The sequence below is a fragment of the Osmia lignaria genome, chromosome 13 (assembly GCF_051020975.1).
Source record: "Osmia lignaria lignaria isolate PbOS001 chromosome 13, iyOsmLign1, whole genome shotgun sequence".
NCBI lineage: Eukaryota > Metazoa > Arthropoda > Insecta > Hymenoptera > Megachilidae > Osmia > Osmia lignaria.
This window is the reverse complement of record NC_135044.1, coordinates 4,721,180-4,740,179: the sequence shown is the minus strand read 5'-3', so window position 1 is coordinate 4,740,179 and position 19,000 is coordinate 4,721,180. Positions and strand designations below refer to the sequence as shown.

At 43.4% G+C, this 19,000-nt stretch overlaps 2 protein-coding genes across 2 annotated transcripts; one reads left to right on the top strand and one right to left on the bottom strand.

Moving 5' to 3' along the window:
- Nucleotides 1-26: 26 nt before the first annotated feature.
- Nucleotides 27-1,733, bottom strand: mEFTs (elongation factor Ts, mitochondrial). The gene is made up of 4 exons (XM_034319097.2): nucleotides 1,626-1,733; nucleotides 1,099-1,254; nucleotides 508-1,036; nucleotides 27-429 (listed from the first exon to the last, which is right to left on the bottom strand). The coding sequence occupies exons 2-4, from the start codon at nucleotides 1,252-1,254 to the stop codon at nucleotides 206-208; spliced, it is 909 nt and encodes a 302-aa protein (XP_034174988.1). The 5' UTR covers nucleotides 1,626-1,733; the 3' UTR covers nucleotides 27-205.
- On the top strand, nucleotides 1,472-17,343 carry Dhc36C (Dynein heavy chain at 36C). The gene is made up of 36 exons (XM_034319091.2): nucleotides 1,472-1,726; nucleotides 1,866-2,134; nucleotides 2,377-2,680; nucleotides 2,758-2,909; nucleotides 2,973-3,126; nucleotides 3,208-3,357; nucleotides 3,420-3,608; nucleotides 3,694-3,797; nucleotides 3,859-4,128; nucleotides 4,205-4,509; nucleotides 4,576-4,930; nucleotides 4,991-5,464; nucleotides 5,645-6,025; nucleotides 6,087-6,523; nucleotides 6,599-6,714; nucleotides 6,793-8,178; nucleotides 8,245-8,442; nucleotides 8,513-8,644; nucleotides 8,715-9,770; nucleotides 9,859-10,032; nucleotides 10,098-10,270; nucleotides 10,331-11,336; nucleotides 11,555-11,743; nucleotides 11,807-12,885; nucleotides 12,952-13,143; nucleotides 13,213-13,439; nucleotides 13,537-13,907; nucleotides 14,032-14,212; nucleotides 14,302-14,600; nucleotides 14,692-14,856; nucleotides 14,927-15,167; nucleotides 15,240-15,529; nucleotides 16,007-16,244; nucleotides 16,305-16,456; nucleotides 16,536-16,817; nucleotides 17,136-17,343. The coding sequence occupies exons 2-36, from the start codon at nucleotides 1,890-1,892 to the stop codon at nucleotides 17,340-17,342; spliced, it is 11,874 nt and encodes a 3,957-aa protein (XP_034174982.2). The 5' UTR covers nucleotides 1,472-1,726; nucleotides 1,866-1,889; the 3' UTR covers nucleotide 17,343.
- The last annotated feature ends 1,657 nt before the right edge of the window (nucleotides 17,344-19,000 follow it).

Sequence of the window (19,000 nt, the reverse complement as noted above, 5' to 3'; positions counted from 1 at the left end):
TTTAGTTTTTATATTATATTTATATTAATTTTCAAGTCCGCTATAACGAGTTATGAACAATAAAAAAAATGCGACAGTTCAGTACATTACTTACACTAAAGTAATAAACGAATATAATGCGTGTATATCTTTTACCGTGAAAAAGCAACAGTACATTTGTTTAACATATGTACAAAATTTTTGAGTAAGGAGATTGTTCTGTATTTCAACCACAAGTTTCCACGGAATCTAATGCTTGTTTGTTGTTAAATGTTTCACCCATTTCGAAGCGTACGAAATCCAAAATTTCAGCTTGTTCACTTTGCAACAACTGTTGGACAGATAAAGAAGGATCAAGTAAGAATTCTTGATATAACATAATAGGTTCATCATCTATGTTTTCATTGGGTGTATCAACTTTTGCATCTCCAACCTTGATTGGGTTCATACCTAATATTGAAACGCATATTGTTAATAAAAAATACATTTGTATAAGTAATGGTGAATAAATCTATAAACTTAATTTACCAATAACATGTTGGCAAAGTTGCATTCCTAAAACTTCGTTTTTCTTGTTAGATTTTAAAGCCACCAGTGCCCCATACCGTCCATAAGACGACGGTAATGGATTTAAAGGAGCAGGATGAGTGCAACCATATAAATATACACCTGGTTGAACGCTCATGCACAGTGCGCGTCTTATATTAATATTTTCTCCCACAGTTCCAATAGTTAAAGCAGAATGGTCACCTAAGCTTTTACCATCATTTGCAACCAACTCATTTATAGACTCTGGATCCAACATGGTTTTATTGACCAGTGAACTCTGTTCAAGTGACATTCCTTGTTTTAACACAGTGGTAAGTACAGTTTCTGCCAGATCATGAAACTTGTTGTTTCTTGCAACAAAATCTGTCTCACAGTTTATTTCCACAAGTGCTCCATATTTGTCATTAGTAATCATTGCTATTAATCCTTGGGAAGTTATTCTGGATTGTAATTTTGTTGCTTGAACCCAACCTTGGGCTTGAGCTTGTTCATTCAGCCATTGTTCAGCCTATAATGTTGATAAAAATTACCACTGTTCTTATACACATTGCATATCAATAAATTTCTTACTTTTTCCATGTCATTTTCATGTATTTCTAATGCCTTTTTACAGTTCACGAACGTGTAGCCAGTTTTCTTGCGTAACTTGCTCAATAATGTCTTTTTTGATCCATAGCAAAGTAAATAATTTGTATGTATGGTGCGAAATAATTGACGTCGAATCATCTGAAACACGTCATTTGTAGCGTTATTTCATATACTTAAAGAAAAACTGAGTTTTACATTAGTAAAACCTAACCTAGAAATGCATAAGTATTATATCGATTATTACATTAATTAAAGCAATGATATTACAATAATGTCATTCTAAAGAAAATATTTCATTCTAAAAATTGTATAAATCCCATAGAAATCGATTAATTACGTTGCCTGGAAACTGCAGTCACTTGCAATCACGGGTGTTAGTCTGTTCACCAGTTAATGATGTTAAATGGACAGAAACAGCATTTCTAAGTCATTTAAACATAGTGCAAGATACTTGTTTATGTCAGAAAGTTTAACATTATTAAGGGAATATTGTTCAACAATATACTTACTGTGTACACGATTTAAACGTCGAGATGTAACATTTAACCAGCGAAATCTACATATATCCGAAAGTGGCGCCTTCTGCGGTTACTAAAAGTTCGATTGCAAGGTAGTACAAAAATCAAATTTTCAAAGTTATATAATTTTATTTATTCAATTATACTGTTCATAATTGTTTAAATTCATTGTGATAACTTAATTGCAAGCAAATATGCAATTTTAAGTTACATTTTTCATTTATTCAATAGCGTGTTGCAATAAATAATCTCAGGATGGAATGCGACTGCGACGATGTATCCTCTTGCGAGGGTATTTCGCATCCGGTGACTCGGAAAAAGGGCACCAAAAATGTTTTAATGCTATCAAACATTGTCGATACAAAAATTGAGCCATTATTTTGTTTGCCACCACATTTAATGGAATGTAAACTATGTAAAAGAAAATACAAAGAACAACTGGAACGTAAACGTCAAGAAACTTATACAGGGAAACGATTGAAAACAGAAAACTTTCGTAGGTTAGTTAGATTCTTTAATGATTTTGAATTCCTGTTAAAATTAACAGCTTGATGCCTCTATTTAAATTTTGCAAAGTTACCTTTCTCTTCATAGCAATTATACAAGGTGTATAATTGACTATAAACAAATTTCATTAGGCAAAAATAAATGGCGTCGAATGGAACATCACATGATACCTATGTTTGTTGGTACCGGAAGTGGAGGCGTTCCAAAATTAAAATTTTCTTTATTTCATTCGCAGATTTGTAGTCAGTCTCGTTGTTAAGCCGAAGCTAGAAACAGCAAATATAGATTTAAGTAACGATCAAGAGGTGAACCGATATTATAATTACATCTGCGACGGGGCCGATACTATCCACACGGTACAGATTCAAGATGACGTGATAGAGAAGATATTGAATTTAGTCCCGTACCGTTTGACGGACCGTTTCAATTACTGCACGGAAAGTCTACTGATCGAGATCAAAGATATTTTTACTAGGAACATCAAGAAAGCGATATTGGAACATGCTCTGAAAAATCCTCTCCAGGAAGATTCACGCGCGGTTTGATGAAAAAGTTCCATAGATCCTACGGGATCTTGTAAAGTATCTCATAAAGGCACATTTTTTTGTTTCAACAGGTAGAAGAAGGAACCAAAGTGGACGAGATAAAGCGTGTTTTCCCTTATTTAACGGCTCGAATTTGCAAGTACCGTGAAACTTTTCGAGACAATTTGTTCTTGTTAAATCCATGCATGAAGATGACTTTGGAACAATGGGTTTGCCGTTTTCTGTAAGAAAATCTTGTGTTTATGGTCCTTCCTCCTTCGCGGCGTTAAACGAATCTTTTTTCCAGGGATTTTCGATTGATCGACTTGAAAGATATCGCAGAACATAAGAGCTGTTGGGATTTGACAGAATTTAAAGAGACGGTTTTCCGTCAAATAAGGAGAGCAAGATCGACCCTGGTTAATTCTTGGTACGATGGCATACAAAATATATTTCTTATGGTAAATATATCGATAACTACTCACAGTTCTTCCCTTTGTTTCTTCAGGTAATACATCTTCTTCTTGGTTTTTTTTTTTTAGAATAATAGAAAGAAGCTGGTTCCCAGTCCATTGCAACGCGTACGATTTAGAAGATTCTTTGGATGCACTACGAAAATGATGGAAACGCAGCTTTTGTACACATGTAACCATAGTTTGGACGATATTATGAAGTTCATCATTTTTGGCAAGGTAAATTGCATATTTTAGATGATTCGAAAGAACAATGGGATAATTGTTCGTTTTTATTGCAGCCAGTCAAGTGTGTATTTAACTTGAATATAGTTGTTCGTTCCAATGAGCTCACGTTTGACCCATCCTTCGACGATTTTAAGATGGATCTCTGCAGCATTTTGGACCGCTTATGCGATGCTATTCGACAATTTGACAAATTAGAGACCCAGCTTTATTTGGATTGGTCTGGTTCACGAGATTTCTTAAAAGTATTATTATTGACTTACTATTCCAGTTCCGCTCGTTAATTCCTTATTTTTCATTCAACATTTATCATAAATCTTTGAAACTTAGCCAAAAATATGGGAACCCAGAGTGGAGAAACTCAAAGAGGATATCGTTGATTTGATCGAGCGAGAGAAGTTGATTCCCATAAAGCTATTGAATAAATTACAGATGTAATTATCAAAGACGGAAAAATCGTTTGCATCGTGCAATTTACGTTACAATTTTTCGCAGATACGAACGTTTTTATAACGAAGAAGAGTACGGTAAGATGGAAATATTCATAAAGGACGAGAACAAGACACTGGAGGAATACAAGAACATGATCAAGTATTATCATGATTTTATGATGAATATACCAATAAAAATCAAAAGAACAGAGTTTTGTGGATTGTTCGAGGTGTCTCGAAAGAGTTTCATCGAAACGATCGTTGAGAACGTTGGTCGTATAAAAGATCTTCTTACAGACAAGCTGGTGAGCAACTATCAGAACGCAGCTAAGAAGTGAGTCTCCTGTTTATACTTCCGATATATTCGAAGAAAGTATAATTATGGAATTGTAATTAAAATAACGGTTTAGAGTTGCCGAGGAATACGAGAGCATAGCCGAGCGTGCCTTGACCATACCCGTCGACACAGCTAGTCTGATGGAGCTTAAAAGGTTCATTCAAATCGTTATAGAAGTTTCCATGAAGAACCTAGAGAACCAGCTTTGCGACATAATGGAGCACATCCTTATGTTGTCCGATTATCGTCTGCTGACCGACACTGAGATAAACGTGAACAACGAGGCTTTCCAGTGGTACCACAATATACCTCAAGTTTTGGACGAAAATGAAACGATCATCGCGAACAAGACGATAGAATTTCAGGATGCCTTGAGAGGTGTATAAACATTAGGGACGCGTTAATTAAGACAACGATGTAATTCCTTCCTTTATCTTTCGATAGTTAGGTATCAGAGATTCCACGAGGAATTAGAGTCTTATGCGAAGCAAGTGGAAGAGATGCAATATTGGAGCGACATTGTTGACGTATTCAAGTACCAGAAGAGAGCACAGGTACTGGAGAACAGATTGATCGCTGCCATGGAGAAGATCGACAAGTTTAACGAAGAGGAAGCTGCGTTCGGCTGGGAAGTCACGCAGTATCCTCGTCGCAAGGAAATAGCCGATCAATTGAAACCCTTTAAACAGCTGTTCGACTCGATCTGCGATTTCTTGAACAAGCACGATCAATGGATGAACTCGATGATCGGCTCTTTCGATCCTGAACAGATAGACAACGACGTGGGATACGCGTACAGGTGGTACATTATTGTTTTCTTACTTAATCTTTTGATTAATGATCAATGAAACTTGAACAGAACGATCTACAAACTGGAGAAATATTTCCAAGAGCCGGATCTGAAGAATCTGGCAGCCTCGGTGCGGGAGAAGATCGAGAAGTTCAGAGAACATATGCCTATCATTTATACTCTGGGTAATCCTGGATTAAAGGCTCGTCATTGGGAACAAATATCGACGATCATCGACATTCCAATAAAAGTCGACGAGGACTTAACGTTGGCAAAGATCCTGGAGATGGGCCTGGCCGTGTTTGCCGATAGGTTCGAGAGTATTTCGGACAACGCCTCTAAAGAGAGCACATTGGAAAGGGGTATGGACAAGATGGAGAAGGACTGGGCCGATTTGTCTTTCACCGTGAACCCTTTCAAGGACACTGGGACCTACGTAATCGCGGGTGTCGATGATATACAATTACTTCTGGACGATCATATCGTTAAAACCGTCACCATCAAGAATTCGCCGAATATAAAACCGTTCGAGGCGAGGATACTGTAAGCAAGTTCGTTGTAATTAAGAACGGAGGTTTATAAGTTGTTCCATTTTTTTTTGCATGGCACAGATCTTGATTTAGTTTCTCGTAGAATACCGAGTTATCTTTATAAGCTGCCGTTCCATGTAACGAGAACGCTACCGAGAATTAGGTGAAATTAATTGTTTCCTGGGACGAACAGGATGTGGGAGAACAAGCTGCACCTGCTGCAAGATATTCTCGATCAATGGTTACGCGTACAAGGTATTTGGATGTATTTGGAGCCGATCTTCTCGTCGCCTGATATCCAACAACAAATGCCAGAGGAAGGTAGAAAGTTCTCGGCTGTGGACAAAACTTGGCGCGACATCATGAAGACTGTCCACGCTGATCCTCGTGTTCTCTCCGTCGTCGAGATCGATAAGATGTTAGAACGATTGAAGAAGAGTTTTGGTTTGCTCGAGGATATACAGAGGGGGTTGAACGATTATCTCGAGAAGAAACGTCTCTTCTTCACGAGATTCTTCTTTTTGTCGAACGACGAGCTATTAGAAATCCTTTCGGAGACCAAGGATCCTACTCGGTAATTAATAACGAACCGTTAAACAATTAGTAGAAACTATAAGGTAATGCTGAAATTTCAGCGTTCAACCTCACTTGAAGAAATGTTTCGAGGGAATAGACAGGTTGAAGTTCAACGAGGAGCTCGAAGTGTTGGCGATGAGGTCAACGGAGGACGAAGAGGTTGATCTCGTGGACACGATATCCACTGCCGCTGCCAGAGGACAAGTGGAGAAATGGTTGATCGAACTGGAAACAATAATGCGTAAAAGCGTGCGATACGTGGTGGAACAGGCGATACTTGCGTATCCCACTAAACCAAGGAGGATCTGGGTGTTGGAATGGCCCGGTCAGACGATCCTCTGCGTTGGTAAAACCTACTGGACCCTACGTATAGAAGAATCAATGTTATCCGGTGTGATAGGTTTGGAGAGATATCTGGACCAGTGTCAGACCGAACTGAACGAGATTATATTGTTGATCAGAGGCAAACTGCCGAAACAAAGTCGCATTACCTTAGGTGATTAGGGGATGACGCCTCGATCCTCGATGTTAAAATGGTTTTTCAAAAAACCACGTTAATTTATAATTACAGAGGCCTTGGTTACACTGGACGTTCATGGGAAAGACGTGCTCGCGACTCTTTACAAAGACGAAGTAATTAAAAACACGGACTTCAGATGGTTGTGCCATTTGCGTTACTACTGGCTGGTCAGACACGAGTATCCTATATCAGAAGCAAGAATCATACTAATGTTACATTTATTGTAATTAAGATATCTGTTCCAGGAGGAGAACATGTGGGCGTACATGATAAATTCGAGCCAACGATACGGTTACGAATACCTAGGCAATTCCTCAAGATTGGTGATCACCCCTCTGACCGATCGGTGCTACCGAACACTGTTCGGCGCGTTGAGCCTCCATCTCGGTGGAGCACCGGAAGGCCCGGCCGGAACTGGTAAAACGGAAACGACCAAGGATCTCGCGAAGGCGGTGGCCAAACAATGCGTCGTATTCAATTGTTCCGAGGGTTTGGATTATCTGGCATTGGGAAAATTCTTCAAAGGACTCGCTTCATGCGGCGCGTGGTCCTGTTTCGACGAGTTCAACCGGATCGATCTGGAAGTGTTGTCCGTGGTAGCACAACAGATATTGACTATTCAACGCGCCATAAACAGCGGCGCCGAGAAGATGGTATTCGAAGGAACGGAGATCTTCTTGGACCCGTCGTGCGCGATTTTCATCACCATGAATCCCGGTTACGCTGGTAGATCCGAGTTACCGGACAATCTGAAGGCGTTGTTCCGTCCCGTGGCCATGATGGTACCCGATTACGCGTTGATCGCCGAGAATACCCTTTATTCGTACGGTTTCTACAACGGCAGGCCTCTGGCCGTGAAGATCGTCACCGCTTACAGGCTGTGCTCGGAACAGTTGAGCAGTCAGCATCATTACGATTACGGTATGAGGGCTGTCAAGTCTGTGCTGATCGCAGCTGGCAATCTGAAACTGAGATATCCCGAGGAATCCGAGGATATACTGATGCTGAGGAGTATACTCGACGTGAATTTGCCCAAGTTCCTCGTTCACGATCTGCCGCTGTTCGAGGGTATCGCCTCGGATCTGTTCCCCGGCGTCGTTCTTCCGACACCTGATTACACTCACCTGAACGCGTGCACGAAGGAAGCGTGCGACGCGGCTAATATCCAATGCACCGATTTCTTCTTGCAGAAGATCCAACAGATATACGAGATGATGATCGTCAGACACGGTTTCATGATCGTTGGTCTGCCGTTCGGGGGCAAGACGTCCGCGTACAGGATGCTGGCCAGTTGTCTAGGCTTACTGGAGGAACGAGGACTGATGGAGGAACACAGGGTGGAGATAACGGTTATCAATCCGAAAGCGATCACCATGGGCCAATTATACGGTCAGTTCGATCCGGCCTCGCACGAATGGAGCGACGGCGTGCTGGCTGTCAGCTACAGAGCATTCGCAACGTCCACCAACTCGAATAGGAAGTGGTTGGTGTTCGACGGACCGGTCGACGCCCTTTGGATCGAGAACATGAACACAGTGTTGGACGACAATAAAAAGCTTTGTCTGACCTCCGGGGAAATAATACAGCTGTCACCCACTACGAATCTGATCTTCGAACCGATGGACTTGGAGGTGAGTACGGATTTAATAGGTCATACTTGATGGCTCGTTATTCTTGAACGGTTAATTGGAATTCAGGTCGCATCACCGGCGACCGTGTCGAGGTGCGGTATGATTTACATGGAGCCTGTCAGCCTTGGTTGGACACCGCTTTTAACTTCCTGGTTGAACACTTTACCATCTACCTTCACCGAGCACATTAAAATTCATTTACACGAAATGTATGCTAGGTTCTGTCCACCTCTTCTGCGTCTACTTGGTCGATTCGAAGTGAAGGTTCGATAGAAACGTCTTTCATAAACATATCAATTTAAACTGTCTGAACAATTTCCTCTGTTATTTCTAGGAGTTGATTAAAATGCCAGAGGCGAACGTGATTAGGTCGCTGATGTATCTGTTCGATTGTTTCCTCGACGATTTCCACGACGAGAAGTATCTTCATACCTTATCGGATCTAGACATGAGGGCGCAGATAGAGGTAAAATGTGTTATCCTCGATTTGTTGCTTCAACGAAATACGAATTCTCAAATTATATCCTGGCCTTCAGGGTTGCTTCTTCTTCTCTTGCATTTGGTCGATGGGTGGCACGTTAACGGCCGATTCTCGCCATTGGTTCAGCGATCTTTTCAGAGCGTTGACCGAGAGAGAATTTCCTGAGGATGCCAGGGAACGTTTCGACGTATCAGACGAGGTCACGGACCCGTCGAAACCGTACGTGGTGAATTTGCCGTTGACGGGTCTGGTGTTTGATTACAAGTACGTGAAAGAGGGCAGAGGAAGATGGAGATCGTGGTTGGACGATTTGCAAGACCTCCCAGCGATACCCAAAGACGTACCAGTCAATCAAATCATTGTCCCGACGATTGAGACCGTTCGATACGTACACTTGTTCAAACTGTTGATCTGTCATCAAAAGCCTGTCTTATTGGTTGGTCCAACTGGTACCGGCAAGTCCGTCTACATAATGGACTTCCTGTTGAAGAAGAACGATCCGGAAACCTTCAAACCGCTGTTCGTGATATTCTCGGCTCAAACGAGCGCTAATCAAACTCAGGAAATCATCATGAACAAATTGGATAGAAGGAAAAAGGGACTTTACGGAGCTCCTCCAGGAAAATACTGGGTGGTTTTCGTGGACGATCTTTCCATGCCTCAGAAGGAAGAATACGGTGCCCAGCCACCCATAGAATTACTAAGACAATGGCTCGATCACTGGACGTGGTACGATTTAAAAGAAGTAACTCCGATACAGCTGGTGGACGTTCAATTGGTTTGCGCCATGGGTCCTCCATCCGGGGGACTGGATGTCACACCAAGATTCAAAAGACACTTCGTCACCCTGGGCATTTCAGAGTTCTCCGATAACGTTCTTATCACCATCTTCACCGCCCTGGTGTCCTGGCACTTGGACAGCAAAGAGTTTCCCGATTTTTTCCGTCCGATCGTTGAATGCATTGTTCAAGGTACTCTGGACATTTATAAGGAGACCAGGAAGCATCTTCTGCCGACTCCAGCCAAGTGCCATTACTTGTTCAATCTGCGAGACTTCTCGAGGGTGATTCAAGGAGTGCTGTTGTCCACGCCTGAAACTGTCACCGAACCTGTAGGTATTTAGTAGACCTTGAAGAAGATCGCGAGGGAAACCTAGGGAAATCCTTGAAGGAAACTAACACGACTTGCTTGTTTTCAAGATCGGTATGAAACGATTATGGGTACACGAAGTGCTACGCGTTTATGGGGACCGATTGATCGACGACATGGACATCAAATGGCTCGTCGAACAGATACGGAAAACCTTATCGGAATACATGGAGGATGATTTGAATTACATGTTCCAAAATTTACTCGGCGATGCGGCTATCTCTGTACGCTCTTCATTTAATGATATAATCAATCTTTGAAATTTTCCTATCATTTTATTTTTATTTAGGTGACAGAAATGGAGCTTCGAAATCTGATCTACTGCGATTTCGAGGACCCATTGGCTGATCGAAAATTGTACCTAGAAGTGGAGGATTTGGATCGCCTGGCGATCGTGGTTGAGGAGTACCTCGCGGAGTACAATTCCATTTCAAGGACACCGATGAATCTCGTACTTTTCCGGTTCGTATTCGCACAGGTGTACCGTAAGAGAAATTTCAATGTTTCTTCGTGTTTCCTCAGGTTTGCAGTGGAACATCTGTCAAAGATCTGTCGAGTGATGATGCAGCCCCGAAGTCACGCGTTGTTGATTGGCGTCGGTGGTTCCGGAAGGCAATCATTGACCAGACTAGCAGCCCATATCGCTGACTACGAGCTGTTCCAGGTGGAAATGTCACAGCAGTACGGCCGGCACGAATGGCACGAGGACCTGAAGAGTATCTTAAAAAAGAGCGCCGCTAGTGAGCTGCACACCGTCTTCCTCTTCATGGACACTCAAATCAAAGAAGAATCGTTCTTAGAAGACATCAGCAACTTGTTAAATTCCGGAGAGGTACCGAACCTATTCGCCCCCGACGAGATGTCCGACATCTGCGAGAAGATGCGCGTGATCGATCGTCAAAGGGACAGATCCGTGCAGACGGACGGAAGTCCTGTGGCCCTCTTCAACTTCTTCGTGCAGACGGTCCGCGAGCATCTGCACGTGGTCGTCACTATGTCGCCGATCGGTGATAATTTCCGTGTGAGGATTCGAAAGTTTCCAGCTTTGGTCAATTGTTGCACGATAGATTGGCTTCAACCTTGGCCGGAGGACGCACTACTCGCTGTGGCAACCAAGTTTCTAGGTGAAATTGATCTGACGAAGAAAGAGGAAACCGCGTGCATCGAGATGTGTCAATACTTTCACACCTCCACCCAGGAGTTGTCGCACGAGTTCCTGAGGAAGACCAAGAGGCACAACTACGTCACGCCCACCTCGTACCTGGAGCTCATCAACACTTTCAAGGATCTGCTGAGGAAAAAGAGGAAGGCGACGATCGACGGGAAGAAGAGGTACGAGGCGGGTCTGGAAAGGTTGGACAGTACTCACAAGCAAGTGGAGAAGATGCAGGAGATTTTAGTTGCTTTGCAACCGAAGCTGCTTATCGCTGCCAAGGACGTCGAGACCATGTTCCTCAACGTTCAAAAGGAGAGCGACGAGGTTGCAGCCATGGAGCAAGTCGTCAAGATGGACGAGGAGGCTGCTATGGTAAGATGTTGCGTCTGAATATCACGGTCACTTGATTTTATTCACCAGCCTGTTGGCTATACAGCTCTCGAGATTTCTTCCTGCTTTCTGAATTCTTCAAGAACACTTGGTTCCTTCCACTTTATGCCTTGTTACTTTTAATTAATTATGAACACTGTACAAAGGGTAGTTTAAAAATTCGTAAAAATTTCATTTGAATCGCTTCCCGATTACTTCAGGTGGTGGCACACGAAGCGGAAGGCATTCGTGCGGAATGCGACGCCGACTTGCAAGATGTGATGCCGATACTGAACGCGGCTAACGACGCCTTGAACACTTTAACCCCGCAGGATATTCAAATAGTGAGATCCATGAAACGACCGCCAGCCGGTGTTCGACTGGTTATGGAAGCAGTCTGCATACTGAAGGTTCGTTTTACCAGTCAAAAGACTATTAGCAAAGCCTAGATCTAAACTGAACGATTCCATCAGGACGTGAAACCAGAGAAGGTTTCCACCCCAGAAGGCACGGTGGACGATTACTGGAAAGCTTCACTTCGTCTACTAAGCGACATGAAGTTCCTCGAGTCCTTATTGTTATACGATAAGGATAACATCTCGGAGAAGATCATGACAAGGATCCGAACTACGATCCTAACGAACCCGAATTTCGACCCGGAGAGGGTCAGACACGTTTCTACAGCCTGCGAAGGTCTCTGCAGATGGGTGTTCGCGTTATCAGAGTACGACCAGGTGGCCAAGATAGTAGCACCGAAGAAGCAAGCCTTGGCCAAGGCAGAAGCCGACTATTCGGTAGCGATGGCCCAGTTGAATCTGAAGAGAAGGCAGCTACAGGAGGTCAGAGACAGGCTGGCGAAATTGGAGGAACTTTTGCAGGAACGAAGAATCGAGTACCAGGCGATGAACGACGAGGTGAAAGACTGCGAAGAGAAGTTAAGAAGAGCGAAGGAATTGATCGGAGGCCTAGGTGGAGAATACACCAGATGGTCTGACACTGCTAGAGAGCTTGGTGAACGCTATCACATCCTGACGGGGGACATCCTCATAGGTTCTGGTATCGTTGCATACCTAGGCGTGTTCACGTCACAGTACAGACAGCAGCAGATCGGAGATTGGGTGAAGATCTGCACCGACCTGAACGTGTTTTGCACCCAGGACTATCAACTGACCCAGGTCCTAGGCGATCCTGTGCTCATACGTTCTTGGAACATCTTCGGCTTGCCCACTGACCTCTTCTCCATAGACAACGGGATAATCGTGACGAATTCCAGAAGATGGCCGTTGATGATCGATCCCCAAGGTCAGGCTAACAAATGGGTCAAGAATATGGAGAAAGATAATAGCGTGAACGTGATCAGACTGATCCAGAGTGATTATATGAGGATCCTGGAGAACGCTGTGCAGTTTGGGCAGCCAGTTTTGTTGGAGAACGTTGGCGAAGAACTTGACGCTGCCTTGGAGTCCTTATTAATGAAGCAAACGTTCAGGGCTGGAGGTGCTGTGTGCATTAAGATCGGAGATTCCATCATCGAGTACTCTGATCACTTTCGGTAAACATTATAATATTTATTCTTCGATAAATCCTTTTAACATCCGAATGATCGTGTTCTAATCAGATTCTACATAACGACCAAACTACGTAATCCACACTATCTACCGGAAGTGGCAGTGAAAGTAACGCTGTTAAACTTCATGATCACACCGATCGGATTGGAGGATCAGCTGTTGGGTATCGTGGTAGCGAAGGAGAGGCCGGATTTAGAGTCAGAAAAGAATCAGCTGATCGTCCAAGGAGCCGCCAACAAGAAGTACGCCTATTCTATTTCTTCCTCTTCGCGTTTCTTCTCAACGTTCATCGACCATTGTCGTTCCTTTAGAATGTTGAAGGAGATCGAGGATCAGATACTGGAAGTCCTGTCGACCTCCCAGGAGAACATTCTCGAGGACGAGACTGCGATCAGCGTGTTAAGCTCCTCGAAGACGTTGTCGAACGAGATTCTGGCTAAGCAAACGGTCGCCGAGGTCACCGAAAAATCCATCGACGCTGCTAGATTAGAGTACACCCCTATTGCTGTTTATAGCACCGTTCTGTTCTTCACCATCGGTATTACTCTTTATAACTAGGGTCCTCTTAGCGATTTCAAGGACCTTATTTTTTTAACGAATAAGTTATTTGAAATAATTAACATTTCTTTATGCAGCTATATTGGCGAACATCGATCCGATGTATCAGTACTCTTTGGTCTGGTTCATGAATCTCTTCAAACAGACGATCGATAATACAGAACATGTCGAGGATATAGGGCAGCGATTGGAGGACCTCACGAAACACTTCACGTACTCCCTTTACGTGAACATATGTCGCTCGTTGTTCGAGAAGGACAAGCTTTTATTCTCGGTGTTGCTTTCGGTGAACCTGCTGAACAAGCAGGGAGCGATCTCGATGCCTCAATGGATGTTTCTGTTGACCGGTGGTGTGGGACTTGAGAATCCCTTCGCGAATCCCACTCAATGGCTACCGTCGAAATCCTGGGACGAATTGTGTCGTTTGAGCAGCGTTTCTGGTTTCGAGGTACGATTGAAAGTGGAAGAAAAATAGTTGTTTAGCAGGCGGCTACGGAGCTCGGGAAAAATTTTTCTTAAAAATTCTTCTCGCAGCTGAAACGAGGCTGCTTCATGCTCGTTCTCTTGTTCAGGGATTCAAAGACACGTTTACGAAAAACATAAGCGCCTGGAAGGTGGTCTTTGATCACATGGAACCGCATACACTGCCGTTCCCCGTGCCTTACGAAAACCTCATCCCTTTCGAGAGGATGCTTGTGCTGCGATGTATTCGTCCTGACAAAGTCGTGCCTGCCGCTCAGCAATTTGTACAAGGTGAATAGAAACAGCCGAGATGTTTCTACGAGAGAACAAAAAGCTTAGGAAAGGAAAGCAGATGGTATTTTCTTCTTTTTGTTTTACAGAGCAACTAGGGAAACAGTATATCGAGTCACCACCCTTCGACCTTGTCTCATCATTCTCGGATTCGTATTCCTGCATTCCTCTGATATTCGTGCTGACGCCTGGCGCCGATCCCATGGCGGTTCTACTGAAATTCGCCGACGATATGGGTTTCGGCACCAACCGACTGTTCTCTTTGTCTTTGGGTCAAGGACAAGGAGTTATCGCAGCTCAGCTTATCGACGATGGAGTGAAAAATGGCACCTGGGTGGTTCTCCAGAATTGTCATCTTGCCAAGAGTTTTATGCCGCTGTTGGAGAAGGTGACCAGACGATTTACTCGTTAAACTTTTAACACGGTCAACGTCTGGTTCGAACGAAATTCGAGAAGTAATCGCGAGCTTTCTCTCTTAGATTTGCGAGAGTTTCACCCCGGGGACCGTTCATCCCGACTTTCGATTATGGTTGACGAGTTATCCGGTGGAACACTTTCCGGTCAGTGTTCTTCAGAACGGCGTTAAAATGACGAACGAACCGCCGAAGGGATTGCGAGCGAACATAGTCAGGTCGTTCCTGCAGGTAAATCGACGGGAAAAGGTAAGATGGAATCGTACGGTGAGATTGAAAATCGTAATCCTGTTACCGAAAGGATCCAATATGCGACGACGAGTTCTTTGATACGTCGAATCAGAAGGGTACCTTTAAGAAGCTGCTCTTCGCCCTGTGTTTCTTCCACGCGATCGTCCAAGAACGAAGGAAATTCGGTCCGATCGGATGGAACAATCAGTACGAATTCAACGAGACCGATTTGCGTATCAGCGCTTTGCAATTGAGGATCTTTCTCGACCAATACGACGACGTGCAATACACTGCTTTGAAATACTTGACCGGTATTCCATATTAATTTTTCATCCATACGATTACATAAATTTTATTCCATTGAATCGTTTTCTGCCGTTCAGGTGAATGCAATTACGGTGGTCGTGTGACGGACGAATGGGACAGGAGAACTTTGAACACGATCCTAACGAAATTCTATTGCCCCGGTGTGATCGAGAAACAGAAATACCAGTTTGACCCGAGCGGAATATATTTCGTGCCTGTGGTAACCACGCATACCGAGTTCCTCGATTACATTAAATCTTTTCCGATGGCCACCGCGCCCAGCGTCTTCGGGATGAACGAAAACGCTGACATCATCAAGGATCAGCAAGAAACTACTCTAATGTTATCGTCGATATTAGCTACTCAGGTAAGAAAACTTCAACGACGTATTGAACGGATGATGAGAATTGATTTTAGAAATATATAACATAAAAATGTAATTGTATTGGTATCCAACAGAATATCGAGGAATTTAAGGTGAGTTCTATCGATACAATAGAAATTTCAGGAATTCTTTATTTGTAATATGGGTGATTTTTTTATAGAACTATTTTTCTATAGAAAGTACATGCCTCCCTATTCGTAATGACCACCAGTTGAGAGAAAAACTAGTTCGCTCGAAAAGAAATATGGTTCTTTCTAGCGAAGCAAACTCTCGTTGCTGGTATCACCCTCGTTATCATTATCTTCGTTCATTAATTTCGAGACAATTTAGGTGCACGCGTACGCGTCGTGTTTCACAAACATAATGGGATTGCTTAAATGTATTCGGTGCGACGACTAACGAGGCTCTGTGCCGTCCCACCCCCGTCTCATTCTTGCCCTTTCTGTGTCCTCCAATTAGGACACCGGAGAAACGGAAACAGATAGAGGAAAATCAGCCGACGAGATCGTGTATGAGGTGACGTCTGATATTCTGTCAAGGTTACCGAACGATTTCGATCTTGTCGTCGCCCTGGAGAAATACCCGACGTTGTACAATCAAAGCATGAACACGGTACTGGTCCAAGAAATGGGAAGATTCAACAAGCTTCTGCGAACGATCAGAAATAGCCTGGTGAACGTTCAGAAAGCGATCAAAGGTAAAATTAACGTTTCAGCCTGTTCATCGATTTTTCATGCCTAAACGAACTTAATCTAAGGTCTGGTGATGATGAACACGGACCTCGAAGAGGTCTACGTATCGATAATCACTGGAAAGATACCGAAGATGTGGATGAGGAACTCTTATCCATCTTTGAAGCCTTTGGGTAGCTACATACAGGATTTCTTGAAGAGACTGAACTTTCTTCAGGTTCTACACCTTCTTTTCGTTTTATCCCATCTAATTTTAGACTAGGACGTTTATATTTTTCAATTCGATACGATTATAGTCGTGGTACGACGTAGGACCACCTACCACCTTCTGGATATCCGGTTTCTATTTCACCCAAGCCTTTCTCACCGGTGCACGTCAGAATTACGCGAGAAAGTACTCGATACCCATTGATCTGCTTATCTACGATTTCGTTCCCATGAAACAGAGTGTACTCATGGAAGCACCAGCCGACGGTGTTTATATTTACGGTTTGTTCCTCGACGGAGCTCGTTTCAACAGGACGACGATGAAACTCGACGAGTCCTTACCGAAGATTCTCTACGATACGGTACCCTATGTAAGTATTTTCCCTATTTTACGATTTACCCAGCTTCCAATGTACTTTCTTCCGCAAACGTTCTCGAAAACGGACCGCAAACGAAGGATTTTATTTGGAAGGAAAACGTTTCAAGAGAAATTTGTAGTTTTCATTGTTGCGCAAACAAGATCATTCGATTCGTGTTCTGCTACGAAGAGTAAGAAAATCTGTGTACCGAGGCAACGAGATGCTTCGCGAACGATCTTATTTCGCACAATTTCTTCGTTTTGTCTGTGATCTCGGAGCGGCAAATGTACACGATCAAATTCGTTCAAACGATTCCTTTCCTTTCGCCAGATTTGGCTGATACCGACGAAGAAGGACGAATTGGAGGAAAAGGAAACGTACACCTGTCCCGTGTACAAGACCACAGAGAGAAGAGGTGTTCTGTCGACGACCGGCCACTCGACGAACTTCGTAATCGCCATATGGCTCCCGACGGACCATCCACCGGAACACTGGGTCCTCCGAGGCGTAGCTATGCTCTGTCAATTGTCCGATTAAACCGAATCTTTTCTAGAAATAAAATAAGAATTCTTAAAGTTTCTTGTAATTTCCTCAACCATTGATAATGGTTTTGATTCTTGAAATAGCGATCTCAGGGGTAGCCACCCTTTAAAAATACAATCTTCCAGAAAAGTTGAGGAAAATGCCACCTTGCTTTTCTTCTTATCTGAAAACGAATCTGTTGAACAGAGCGGAAACGTCACGCCTAAGGATGCTCTTACAACAGGTGGCGATACATCCAGGTCAAGCCAGGCTTGATTCTCTGTCAAGGTTCGATCGAGCGTCTAACGTCTTTGTAAAAAATCTTCAAACGATCCCAGCTAGGGGGAGGAAAAAGAAGAAGCTCGCGGTAGGGAGAAGCGAAATACAAGCAGCCACCGATTTTCGATATCGCCGACGACGCCGTATATCCGCCGCGAAATCGAGATTCCTTTTGCAAACGTTTACCGTAAATATTGCCAGCTATATCGAGAACTGGTAAGCCAGGTGCAGAAGAGATTTCGAAGGCAACGTACGTCCATGGCAGATAGGATGGTCGGCGAAGCTGAGGATAGACGAGGTGGAGAGGGATGAGAACACAGTAGGATGAGTAAACGGGTACGAGAGGTAAGTATACGGGGTGTCTCGTGCAACTGAGATAAATTATATCTTGGAAAGGTCATAAAAGAAAATTAGTGTTAAGAAATTGAATTTTAATTTTTTTTATTGAAATTAATTGCGGCATCTCAAATTTGAAGTCTTATGTGTATCTCAATTGCGGGGGTGTAGAGTGATTCTAAACCATATTAATTTTTCATTTCAACATGAAAATGGTTATTCGGGTATATAATTGTCTAATTGTCTAAAAAATAATATATAACGATGCTTCGGTTAAAATTAGTTACTGAAATTTTTCAACGAAAGACTTTCAGATATTGGAAAATTGCAAATTTCACCGAGGGTTGAAAGAAGGGTTAAAGATGAATCTCTCGTCACAGTTGCATGGAACACCCTGTATTGAAAGGGAACGGGTAGGTAGGAGGTGGGTTTTGAGGGGGTGGATGGCTGGTACCCACCAGCCATGAAGCCACCCAGCTTCAGGGGTTGGTGGCGGCACCCTGTCTACCCGGACCGAGATCGCCGGAGGCTCGTTGCCTAGCGACCTCGTATTGATCTCTCCCCGTATCTCGGCTTTTCCCCTTTCCCACGTGATTCTCTCCACCTCTTCATCTCACCCTGCTGTTTCTCTTCCACCCTTGCCGTTGTTCGCCTTCGATCCTCTCCATCGCGTTCCTGTCTTCCTTCTTCTCCTCTACACTTTCCTCCCTGGCTCTCCCGTTTTCTTTTCTCTTCCCTTTTTACCCTTTTTCTCCACCCGTACCCGTTCCCTTCGGCTCCTTCCACCCTTTCCGCCATCGTTCCACCTTTTTCCACGGTTTCTTCTTCGTCTCCATTATATAGGTTCCTTCTGTTTGCGCGTTTCGAGTGCTTTCAGACCGAGAGCCGAGAGAAAAACGGTGTCGGCGTTGGTGAGGTGACGGGATTAGGATCGAATGATTTTTTTTTCTTTTTCTTATGAAAATCTATGGAAGCTGTTGCTCGAGCAAGAAGTACCTGTAAGTTGGAAAATTGCGGAATCAGAGAAGAAAATCAGAATTTCATATAAAATTTCTTTC